General features: G+C 46.9%; 1 protein-coding gene across 6 annotated transcripts in view; it reads left to right on the forward strand.

The window, feature by feature from the left end:
* The window catches only part of DENND1A (DENN domain containing 1A), a 523,573-nt gene that overhangs the window by 444,302 nt on the left and 66,655 nt on the right, over window positions 1–12,616 (forward strand). For all 6 annotated transcript variants that reach the window (XM_061154694.1, XM_061154689.1, XM_061154693.1 and 3 more), the window contains 2 exons: window positions 11,276–11,380; window positions 11,731–11,818. In XM_061154694.1, coding sequence (XP_061010677.1) covers window positions 11,276–11,380; window positions 11,731–11,818 — 193 coding nt within the window. The remainder of the gene's footprint in view (window positions 1–11,275; window positions 11,381–11,730; window positions 11,819–12,616) is intronic.

Here is a 12,616-nt window from a genome sequence, read left to right on the forward strand (position 1 = left end):
TCTCCTCTCTACAGAATTATTGTGTGCTGCTCCAGTTTTATTTTCATGTCCTTTAAAAGCCTTTTGATCTGTGAGTCCTGTATTCCCATGGCCATAGCTCGCGTTGGTTCTCCTTCTGGTCACTCTTCAGGTTGCTTTGCTTTTTGCTCAGGGGACCACCAGGCCCTCCAAACACACCCCCTCCACTATGTGCTCTTGGACTGTCTTCTCCTCACTCTCAGGAAACAAAGGCCTCATCTCTAGTCGGTTTGGCACATCCTTTCCTGGGACTTTGGAATGTAAGGGTCACTGTGTTAAAACTGAGAGTGTGGTGCTCAGTGACAGCGAGGCACACTGGTGGCTGAGCAGAAGGTGTTTGACACAGATCTTGGTGTGTCCCTGTGTGGTTCCCTACTGGGAACAGTGTGGAAGTTCACTCAGTGAGGGGTGGTCACCAGCTCACTCACCCGGCCGCTGCTCCTGGGACCTGCCGATGTCATGGTGTGAGTGCTCAGAGGATGAGGGTGGGAATTGTCTCCAGCATGTTGGTAAGAAAACAGAGGCTCCAGAGATGGATGGCTCCTGCCAGCCCAGGGTGGAGCCCAAGCTCACTCATCTCTCCAGAGCCCGCCCTTCATCACCGCTTCTACTCCATCACTCCAAATTGCTGGAGCAGCCCCGATGGCAGTTGATACATCAAATACTATCTCTGTATTTGAGAGAGAGATACAAACACTGTGTTATATTTTAAATAATATTGTGTCACATGAGCCCAGGGCCAGACAGACTTGGCTTCAGACTCCAGCTCTGTCTGTGACCAGCTCTATGGCCAGAGGCCAGTGACTTCACCCCTCTGAGCCTCAGTAGCTGTATCTGTCAAAGGGAGGTCTCGGCGACACCTGCCTCACAGGTGGCCTTGAAGGGTGAGATGATGCACAGGAGAGCGCCCAGGGCAGGTGGCACTCAGTGAGCGGCCTCTGTTTAATCACAGCACCTGCTTTCCCATCGAGCCGCCGCCATCTGCATTTCTTATGGGAAGGAAATCTTAAGCTGGTGTGCACGCGGACCCCCTTCATCATGTCTCCTCAGCTTCCGCAGCCTCCTGGCTCGTCTGCTAATCAGAATTTCCTGACTTCCCCCTGTTTGTCTCAGTTAATGCAGAAGCCAGGGGCTGCTGGCACAGAGGAGCTGGGCGTAGGCCGCGTGCCTGTGATTTGAATGTCTTTACTGTAATCTAGCGAGAGTGTGTGGGGTCTCCTGTCAATACCAAGCGGCTGGCCCGCCCGAATGGGCAAATACTGTCAGCCCGGCTGTCTCTTGCCCTGCAAATCATCTGAGGAGCTCTTGTCGGGCACCCACATTTCCCCAACTGAAATCATCCCAACAGTGAGCCGCCTTCAGAGTGACACATTGATTCTTTGTTTAGGGCTTATTATAGTCACAGGGGCCCAGCCTGAGAGGCTGTCCCTGGCGCGCCTGAGCTACGACATGCATGGTTCAAAAGACTGTCTTGGTCCTCTCATCCCCCAACATGGCTCGGCCCAGCCCTGCCAGAGCCATGACCGTGGCTGTTCAGTGACCACCTTCCCACCACCCTCCACCCCTGGTAGCCCTCAGGCATGTACCACCATGTGCCTCTGAGGGTGCAGGGAAAGCTGCTTGCACTTGGGAGTCATTCAGACCCACCAGCTCTGGAACCTTGAGCAGAGCGTTTCATCAGCCGGGGCGCCCTTTCTTCATCGGTAAGGTGGGAGTCATTCATGGGTGCTCCTGGCTCTGGTGGGGATTCTAGGAGGGGAAGGTATTAACACATGTTGGTCCAGAGCAAGTGCTCAGCCAACCTCGGCCTCCTCACCCTTTACTCGTGCCTGCTTCTGGCTAACCTGAATTGGCTGGAGTCTAATCCTTCCATCCCAACTCTCCCTCCCTCCTTCCCTGCCTCCCAGGAGTAAGTATTTGGCATATGCTAGGCTGGTTGTCTGAGGAGGCCTTACAAATAACTGTGAAAAAAGAGAAGCGAAAAGCAAAGGAGAAAAGGAAAGATATTCCCATTTGAATGCAGAGTTCCAAAGAATAGCAAGGAGAGATAAGAAAGCCTTCCTCAGCAATCAATGCAAAGAAATAAAGGAAAACAACAGAATAGAAAAGACTAGAGATCTCTTCAAGAAAATTAGAGATATCAAGGGAACATTCATGCAAAGATGAGTTCGATAAAGGGCAGAAATGGTATGGACCTAACAGAAGCAGAAGATATTAAGAAGAGGTGGCAAGAATACACAGACAACTGTACAAAAAAGATCTTCATGACCCAGATAATCACGATGGTGTGATCACTCACCTAGAGCCAGACATCCTGGCATGTGAAGTCAAGTGGGCCTTAGAAAGCATCACTACAAACAAAGTTAGTGGAAGTGATGGAACTCCAGTTGAGCTATTTCAGATCCTGAAAGATGATGCTGTGAAAGTGCTGCACTCAATATGCCAGCAAATTTGGAAAACTCAACAGTGGCCACAGGACTGGAAAAGGTCAGTTTTCATTCCAATCCCAAAGAAAGGCAGTCCCAAAGAATGCTCAAACTAACGCACAATTGCACTCATCTCACATGCTAGTAAAGTACTGCTCAAAATTCTCCAAGCCAGGCTTCAGCAATACGTGAACCATAAACTTCCAGATGTTCAAGCTGGTTTTACAAAAGGCAGAGGAACCAGAGATCAAATTGCCAACATCCACTGGATCATCGAGAAAGCAAGAGAGTTCTAGAAAAACATCTATTTCTGCTTTATTGACTATGCCAAATCCTTTGACTGTGTAGATAACAATAAACTGGAAAATTCTGAAAGAGATGGGCATACCAGACCACGTGACCTGCCTCTTGAGAAACCTGTATGCAGGTCAGGAAGCAACAGTTAGAACTAGACATGGACCAACAGGCTGGTTCCAAATAGGAAAGGTAGTATGTCAAGGCTGTATATTGTCACCCTGCTTATTTCACTTACATGCAGAGTAAATCATGAGAAACGCTGGGCTGGAAGAAGCACAAGCTGGAATCAAGATTGCCGGGAGAAACATCAATAACCTCAAATATGCAGACGACACCACCCTTATGGCAGAAAGTGAAGAGGAACTAAAAAGCCTCTTGATGAAAGTGAAAGAGGAGAGTGAAGAAGTTGGCTTAAAGCTCAACATTCAGAAAACTAAGATCATGGCATCTGGTCCCATCACTTCATGGGAAATAGATGGGGAAACAGTGTCAGACTTTATTTTTTTGAGCTCCAAAATCATTGCAGATGGTGACTGCAGCCATGAAATTAAAAGACACTTACTCCTTGGAAGGAAAGTTATGACCAACCTAGATAGCATATTAAAAAGCAGAGACATTACTTTGCCAATAAAGGTCTGTCTGGTCAAGGCTATGGTTTTTCCAGTGGTCATGTATGGATGTGAGAGTTGGACTGTGAAAAAAGCCAAGTGCCGAAAAATTGATGCTTTTGAACTGTGATGTTGGAGAAGACTCTTGAGAGTCCCTTGAACTGCAAGGAGATCCAATCAGTCCATCCTGAAGGAGATCAGTCCTGGATGTTCATTGGAAGGACTGATGCTGAAACTGAAACTCCAATACTTTGGCCACCTCATGCAAAGAGTTGACTCATTGGAAAAGACCCTGATGCTGGGAGGGGTTGGGGGCATGAGGAGAAGGGGACGACAGAAGATGAGATGGCTGGATGGCATCACCAAGTCGATGGACCTGAGTTTCAGTAAACTCCGGGAGTTGGTGATAGACAGGGAGGCCTGGTGTGCTGCGATTCATGGGGTTGCAAAGAGTCGGACACGACTGAGCGACTGAACTAAACTGAGGCTGGACACCATCCTCAGCCTTTTCCGTGTCTGCTGGGAACTCACCGAAGGTCGTTGGCTGACCCCGTGAGGAGCAGCCTTCTGACCCCGCTCTGGGAGTGGTGCTGAGACCCGGAGCAAACAGTACTGGCTGCTCAGGGGACGTTTTAGAAGGACCCTTCAAACCTCAGAGCAAGATACGGCTCTGCTGCACTTTGGCCAGTGATTTGGGTATTTTATTAGGACATTGGAGATACTTAAAATGCAGTTGGTTTGGGACTGCTGGTAATAAACAGGGCCAGGTTCTCTGGCTTTCTCTATAATATTTCTTTACTCTTAAATTTCAAAACATGAACGTTGGTTGGTGTGGGTGCTGTGCTGGTCACTTTCACTTGCACCGGTGGTTCTCAACCTTGGCCACATTAGAGTCACCTGGGGAGTTTTAGGAACTACTAAGAAAGTGCCCTGGGTGATTCTAATGCATGGTCATGGTTGAGCATTAATAAACACACTATCACACTCACCCCTGTTTAACCCCCATGTGATCCCCTGTGGCAGGTGGTGAGAATGGGGATCCAAGCGTACATCCGTGTGCACACGGGGGCAGACCTGGGACTGGAACCCAGCTCTGTGTCCTGCTGCCCCATCTGCCTCTTCCTGGAGTGACTCAGTGAATGTTTGTTGCATGCCAGGTCCTAGCCTGCCTCTAGAAGTCTGCTATGGGCTGGGAAGAGGCTGGTGGGCACCGGTGTAGGGGCTTGGAGGAGGAACAGAGGCTCTCTTCACCTGAGGGCATCAGGTAAGGTTCTCACAAGGAAGTATCGTGAAGAAGGAAGCCAGAAGAGTGAGAGTGTGTGAAGCAGTGGGTGGTCGACAGTCCAGACTTTCTGGAAGGGAATGAGTGCATGGACAAGGTAGATGGCGTCACAAGCAAGAAACATCAGCTGGGGAAGGTCACATAGAGCCTTGTGTGTCACGCTCAGGAGTTTAGAAACCCCACCTCCATCAACCCACAAACTTGCCTGAAGCTGTTCTATGCTGGCCAGCCAGATGGCAAACAGAGTCAACCACCAGAGCCCCTAAGGAGTGTTTAGCCTGTGAAGGGAGGGGGGATAAGAGAAGTGTGAAACCCGAAGGCCTCACTGGCCTGTGTTGTGCAGTATGCAGCCGGGGCCCTGGGCACAGATGGCCTGTGTGTGGTTGATGCTCTTCTGTCACCATCTTAAAACTCCTTACCCTCAAACTTGTGCTCTGTGAATGGAGTCTGAGGGGCAGTGGGGTGTGTGCGGGAGCAGAGGTCTGCACGGAGTGCTCCAGCTCACCCAGCACACATGGAGCTCACTGGCAGGGTAAACATGTCACTGTCTGTGGCCACAACAGGCGGCACTGACAGGCCCCAGAGTCCACACTCTGTGTCAGAGCCAGAAATTCTTCAACACTGAGAGAAGACAGGGGTGTTCTAGGAAGTGCCAATAACGACCACAGAAACCTGTCACATTCCCAACTCATCCTTGTGTCAGCCAACCACCTCCTCCCTTGATGACATGGAAGGAGAGAAAAAGATGGAGCAACCATCGTCCCTTTTCTTTTCTCCTCAGTAAACCAAAGACAGAGAATGTTAATAAAGTGTGCGTGTATCAAGCATTGAAATAAAAAACAGTTGAGTTAGCTTTGTGCAGCATTTCCACTGTCTGGTAAGAACAAAACACAAATGCATATATGATTTACAAAATACGATTCCACATATGTTAACATTTAGAACTGGCATTGCACGATACAAAGCTGAACAGTTAAAGCCATGCTAATAATTTAAATTCTTATTTTTTTTCTTTACATGGAATGACATTAAATAGCAAACTTTAAAAGCACCATAAAGAGATCATGAAGAAAAAAAAGCTTTATATTTTAGTACTCAACAGCACTTTTTTCCTGCTTATTTCTTTTACCCTGGCTTCCACAAATTGTGTTACCAGTCTTGGTAAAACCCAGTCTCTGCCCTCAAGAATAATTATTTGTGCAAAATGTATTTTTGGTCATTTGTCCAAATCTTACAAGCAACCCTAAGAGATGGGCCAGGCTTGAGTCATTGTTGCAGATGAGAGAAGACAAGTTACTTGAGACCAGGTTGCCAGTATCTTCAGAGTCCAGATTCAAGTCCAGGACTTTCTAACCCCAGGACATATTCTCTCTCCACCATGTTGTGTTACCTCAAATGAATCAGATTTCTTCTTTAATTTAAAAAAAAATTTTTTTTTTTTTTTTAAGATGGCTTTACCCAGAAAAACCAGAACCCGCCCTCTGGTGTGCCAGGCATCACGCTGTACTGTGCTCATTTGTTCCCTGAAGTAGCCAGACTCCTTGGTAACAGGAGCTTTTTTATTTTTATTATGGAAAATTTCAAATATGTACAAAATGTACAAACTCCTATGTACCTATTGCACTGCTTCTACAACTGTAAGTATTGTATCATTTTTAAAAGTTTAATTATGGTAAAATATACATTACATAAATTTTACCAGTTCAATCATTTTTAGGTGGACAGCCCAAGAGCATGAAATATATTCACACTTCACATTGCCATGCAGCATCACCACTGACCATTCCTAGAACTTTTTTCATCCCGCAAAACAAAGTCTATGCCCTTTAGGCAACAGCTCCCCCACCTTCCCCCTTCAGCCCCTGACAACCACCATTCTACTTCTGTCCCTGTGAAGATGACAACTCCAGAGATAAGAGAGTTGTCCTTTTGTTACTGGCTTATTTCACTTAGTGTAATACTTTCGAGTTTCATTCATACTGTCCAAAAAGCCCTTCTTCTTGAAGGCAGAATAATATTTCATTGTATGTATATTTTTGTTTATTTGCCTGTAGATACTTGGATTGCTTCCATCTTTTGACTTTTGTGAATAATGCTGCTATAAACATAACATTCTGCCATTCTTGTATCATCCATACATACCTCGTCCTCTCCCTACCCCTCATTTGATTATTAGTGTTATTTGTAGGAACTGTATTTTATTCATCTTTGTATTTCTCTAACTCAGAGCCTGACACACAGTAGGTGTTTCAAAATATTTGGATGGATGAATCTTCCAGAATTATCATTTTTTTTAATTTAAGCAAGGTCCATAAGAGTGGGCACCTCATTTTTTCCTTAAAATTGCAGAATAAATATGCACATAAAATTTTGTTAAAAATTAAATTTATGAAGAAAAATAAGAATTTGATGCTTTCAGTATACATCAGCAGAACAAGGAAAGATGCTGAAGAATCTGATGGGAGATTTTATTTTTATGCCAGTACCCTCAGTGCTGTGGATAAAATCCATTTATTTCTGGAATTAAACCTTTGGAATCACCAACTTCATGTATTAACAAAGATGAACTCATCAATAATGGAATTTTTGATTGATTCCATGTGTCAAGAAGATAATCCAAGAGTAAAACTTGTCTTTTCGTAACCAAGTCCTTGATAGGGTTAAGCAGTTGTGTTTAACCGTCCTTCGTCCTTCGGGTCAGGGACGGAAAACTCTACTAATGTGATCTGAGCTTGAATGCTCACGGCCTGACTTGCCTGAATTAAAATCGCTCTCAGTCAGTAACCCCAGCGCCTAGAGTGTCGCCCAAGAAGACAAAAGGTTTAATCAGCCTAACAGGAGAACTAAATCAGCACTTCTTACAAAGGAGGGAATTAACAAGACACCTTACCTACCCCTCCGCCGCTGCAGAGAGCAGAATGGGGGCAGCCATTTCAACTGCAGGAGGGGGTGGACAAGTGAGTGCAAATGGGTAGGCATTGAGTTGGGCCTGTGGCAGAAAGGACCTTCACCGCAGCTCACCTCCTCCCTCCTGGGAGCAGTTCATCTCTGAGGGGCTTGGGTGTCCACTCGGAGAATGTGAGGGGCTCCCACTTTGAAGAGAACACTTGTGATCACCAGAAGGTGTCCAAGGGCAGACAGAATTGAGGCCTTCGAGAAAGGTCCACGTCTACAGCAGACCATACATGAGAGAGCTGGGCTTCAGAAGCCGCCTTGTGTAAAACTCAGACTCTGCCTTGTGCGGGTCGTGTGACCTGCTCCTCTGTAAGGATCAGGTGAACCGTGAGTATTCGCACTTCCTTAGGAGATGAGTACTGCCAGGGAAGGCACCCTCTGTGCCTGCTGCCGGTCAGACCTTACACATGCCTCTGGTAATAGCACCGGGTTAGGGCAGGACGGTTGCCCTGGTGGGTGGGAACGGCTCACCTAACCCTTACCCTCCCAAGCTCCACTGAACGTGTCCACTTCTTCTCCCATGTTCGCACCTACTGCCCCGAAAGGATTAGCCTTTTTCTCTCTGACTCCGGTGGATATTTTGCGGCCCAGCCCAGCAGCACTGGGCAGTACTTGTTTCCATGCTCAGCTGAAACTGCTGCTGTTGTTCTCTGAGCTCTCTGCGAGAAAGGCCCCCTCTGTCACATTTCCCCTGAGTCCTTCCCATCCATGCCCACGTCCTTCAGTTTGTTTCTATGGCACAGACATCTGACCAGGGGGATGTCATCTCCAGTAAATAGACGACAGGCCCCAAAATGTTCATGTCTCCCCAAAGATGAGATTTAGTTCTGCTCTCCTACAGCTAAAGCCTGCCTCAGGCTGCTCTTCCATACAAATCTGATTGCAAATTTGAATTTTTTGATCCCTCAGCAGACTTCTTCTTCCTGGCAATGCTGGGCCAAAGCTCCAGGAATGAATGCTCACAGCTCCAATGAGCATATCCTCTGAGCAGCTCTAAGCTCCCTGGACACAAGCGTCACTCATCAGGCCCCTTGCTCTGAGACCTCTTTACCATCAGGCTAAGCACTATCTCAGCCACAACGGAGACTGCAGGGCTCCTATGACAGGAACCAGGGCCACGCACATTCTGTGGTTCTTTAACCAATATCCCTGAGGTTCTACCTAAGGGCTAGGAGTATAGTAGTGAGTCCAGCAGGGCCTCTGCCCTCTCGAACTCCTGGTCATGGGGACACCAATGAAGATTACCCTGCACCCAGGATGTACCAGGCCCTGTGGAAGCACTGAGTAGGGATGTGTGACTGCCACACACAGGCCTGTGTTTAAAGGACGATAGCCCAGGTAGAAGGAGCAGAGCTGGCCAAAGCATAGGAGGAAGTGGGAAAGGACCTGGCCTGTGACTGGGAGATGCATTTGAAGCATAAGGTGTACAGGAGAACATAGGAAAGTGGCACAGAAGGACTCTGGGAGAGAAAGCTGGGGACTGCTCCTGCCCTCATGAAGCTTGTAGTCTAGTGCAAGGATTAAATAAGCACACAAATGTAACATCTACACAGTCCTTGAGTAGGATAGTGACGTGATCCAATTTGCATTTTAGAAATCACTCTGGCCGGAAGAATTCAAGTGGTTGGGGAGGAACAAAAGAGGAGAGCAACATAAAATTGGAAACCTACCACTGCAGTCAGGCCTGTGCCAAGGGATGGAGAGCAGGGGACAGGCTGATGAGACGCTGCCCTGGGAAAAGGGGACAGTACTGTGAGCAGCCGTGGATGATGATAACTCCAGAAAGAAAAACAGATTTAGAGTGCAGTCCAGATGGGATAGTAATTGGGAGTTTTTGGGCCATTCTGAGTTTGAGGTTCCATCCAGGTGGGGATTGAGACATGAGTTTGGAATGAGAGAAGTCTGAACTGACAGTGTTTATTAGCAGTGATCAGCGTATGAGTGACATTGTGCTCATGGTTGAGACCTCCTGGAGAGAGAATTAATTGCCCTGCTGTGGTTCCAAGGGGGAGAAGCTTCCAGACCACAGGAATCGAATTCCAGGTGGGCTTCTGTTGGTTCTCACTGGTTGATCTTTCCACTTTTCAGCAAGGAAGGTATAAATTTCATGTCAAAGTAATAAATGTCATGAAAACTCTTTCCCCTGAGGAACTGATGTGTGTTTTTCTCCTCATAGACAGTGTAATGTTTGCATTCTTCCCTTCTTGCTTTGGCAGCCGGGAAGCTCAGAGCTAATTTTGTAACTTTTTCTTTCATTTTAAGAATGTTTATTTATTTGGCTCTATCAGGTCTTAATTGTGGCATGTAGGATCTTTAGTTGAAGCATGCAGACTTTTACAGTGACACGTGGGATCTAGTTCCCTGACCAGAGATTGAACCCAGGCACCCTGCATTGGGACTACAGAGTCTTAGCCCCTGGTCCACAGGAAAGTCCCTGTAACTTAATTTTAGAAACCACGTAGGACCTGCATATCCAAGTGCTCTTTTCACAAATAAATACATTTTATATGTTTATGTATTTTCCAGCACCAATTTTTTTCTTTGTTTTAGGGACCTCAGTTCCTTTGTAAAACTAGGTGGAGTACAACTGTATACAAATAAATATTCCCCTTACTCTATTATTTTAGGGTCATCCTTGTGCAGTAAGTCTGCCCAGTTGCTGAGCTAATATTGACTGGATTTAAGCAGGAGGGACTCGGAATTTACAGCAGCTACACAGTAAATTTAACACTCAGCTAACTCATTAAAGCAGGATAAAAGTGGAGCTTCAAACGTCTGTGTTTGCCACCAGGTCTGTGAGAGGAGGGGTACCTTTAATTCAGTTCAAGATGTAGAAGTCTGATCTTTCAGAATTGAGAATACACTGTTGAAATTAAAGCCTTGTCTGTGAAGATGAGTACTCCAAACACCTTCAAAGAAGGATTGAGGTGTTGACTACAAAGATGGGTGGTTTTTTAAGCTTAGGGTGTCGTTTTCTTGACTCATAAAATGTGGTTCGGTAAAAGCAAACTTCCTTATCAAACAGCATAAGCACAAAGTTACCTGGGTGATAAAATCTTATTTTTGATCATCCCTGGTTATTATTTTAAAATTATAACTTGCTCCTGGTTAAGATCATTCTATGAATGGTTTTCAAACTGTGTTCCACTGCCTTAGGGACTGCAAAGGTGTGGGATGGGGGGAGGGGCACGGGATGGCGAGAAGACCCCCCAGCAAGGAGAGTCCAGCCAGCATCCCCACCCCCATAGCAGCTGGGCTACTGAAGGTAGCAGGGCTCCTTCTGCATAAAGGAGGAGATATCCAAAGAGCTCTTTGATATTCAAAGAGCGGGTTCCTCTCCTACAAGTGCAAAGAAAAGTTTGGGAATCATCCCCTTGAAGGGCACGTCTCATAACTTGCTGTTGGGGTGTGACTGTGGCTAATATGGAAGCGGCCGGGGTTTGGAATCCTGCCTTTCATTCCCACCCTGCCTCCTACCAGCTCTGTGACCTTGGGAGATGTCTCATGCTCTCTGAAATGGCTTCCTCATCCGTAGAGTAGAATGCCGCCAGGATAACAGCCACTTCACAGGTCTGTGAGGATGAGATACATCAGCAGATGTAGGAGTGCCACCTGCCAGAGCTCAGGCACTGACGGCTCTCGCTCCTTGCCTCTAACCCTCCTCTCTCCGTCTCATCTCCGTCTCCCAGGAGGAGCCAATCACCTTCTGTGAGGAAGCCTTCGTGTCGCACTATCGCTCAGGAGCCATGAGGCAGTTCCTGCAGAACGCCACCCAGCTGCAGCTCTTCAAACAGGTGCCCGGCCTCCCTTGCCTGGTCTGCGTCTGGGGTCCTGGTGGGGTTTCTGCAGCTGCCTCCTCTCTAAGCACTGAGGCCGAGGACATGGATGGGACTGAGTGCAAAGAGGCCCAGAGTCTGGGGAGGGAGACTGAGTCAGAAGGGTGCTTAGCCACCAGACATTGCCTTTGCAAATACGCCATGCAGTTTTACAAGTTATCATAAACAGCCAGCCAGTTTTTTAACCTCACAATTCCAAAGGCCTTTTCCTGTCTTGGTTCTTTGGTCATATACTAAGGAGCCCAGCTGAACGGCCTTCCGCTGTTTCTTTGTACTAGCTGTTATGCTTTTGTTCTTTCTTTGTATAGTTTATCGATGGTAGATTAGACCTTCTCAATTCCGGCGAGGGCTTCAGTGATGTTTTTGAAGAGGAGATCAACATGGGCGAGTATGCCGGTGAGGGCAGTTCATTTTTCTTTATGATCTGTGATCTGTGTGTGGGATTGGGGTGTGTTCACAAGGAGTGGCCATGACTTCTTTTTTCCTTCACTGGGGATGAAAGAGAGACTGATTTCCAACTTGGCCTTGAAATGTTGGAGGAATTCCCTTCCCTTTTTGATGAGATGTGCACTGGTCCAAATAAAGTCCTGCATCTTGGGGTCACTTGCTTCTCCCCAGGTGGGTGAAGTCTAGATAATGTAGTGGCCCCCACAATGCAGCAGAAAGCATACCAGGTATTGAATTAGGAGACCTGGATTCACTGCCTGGCAGTGAGGACTTGGTCAAGTCATTTCACCTTTTTTAGCTGAAATGTTGTTATCCATGCACGGAGTGTAACAGTACCTACCTCACAGGAGTCCTGTTAAGATGAAATCAGAGATCCTGAAGAAAAGTGTGTGCAGACACCCAGGACAGACCCTGGCACAGGATCACTACATGTTTCTTTAAGGTGTAAAGATCTTCGCAGGGTGCCCTGTCTCTGTAGACTTTTTGAACCAGAGGAATCAGGCTCTCATTTATTCAGAAGAAGCATCTGAGGCCCAGAGAAATGCTAGAGGCTGACCTTGCCTCCTGAATCCCAATCTGTCCACCTTTCCAAGTCTCAGAGCCTAAGTCTTTGTCGGCAAAGTAAAGCTAAATGCAAAACAATGGTAGTCAGCTACAGGTCCCCTCTTATTGCTGGGCATGTGTCTGGTCTGGACTGTGCTGGATAATCTAACTGGCAGGGCATAAATTCATAGAGCCAGGCATTAT

The sequence above is a fragment of the Dama dama genome, chromosome 11 (genome assembly GCF_033118175.1).
Source record: "Dama dama isolate Ldn47 chromosome 11, ASM3311817v1, whole genome shotgun sequence".
Taxonomy (NCBI): domain Eukaryota; kingdom Metazoa; phylum Chordata; class Mammalia; order Artiodactyla; family Cervidae; genus Dama; species Dama dama.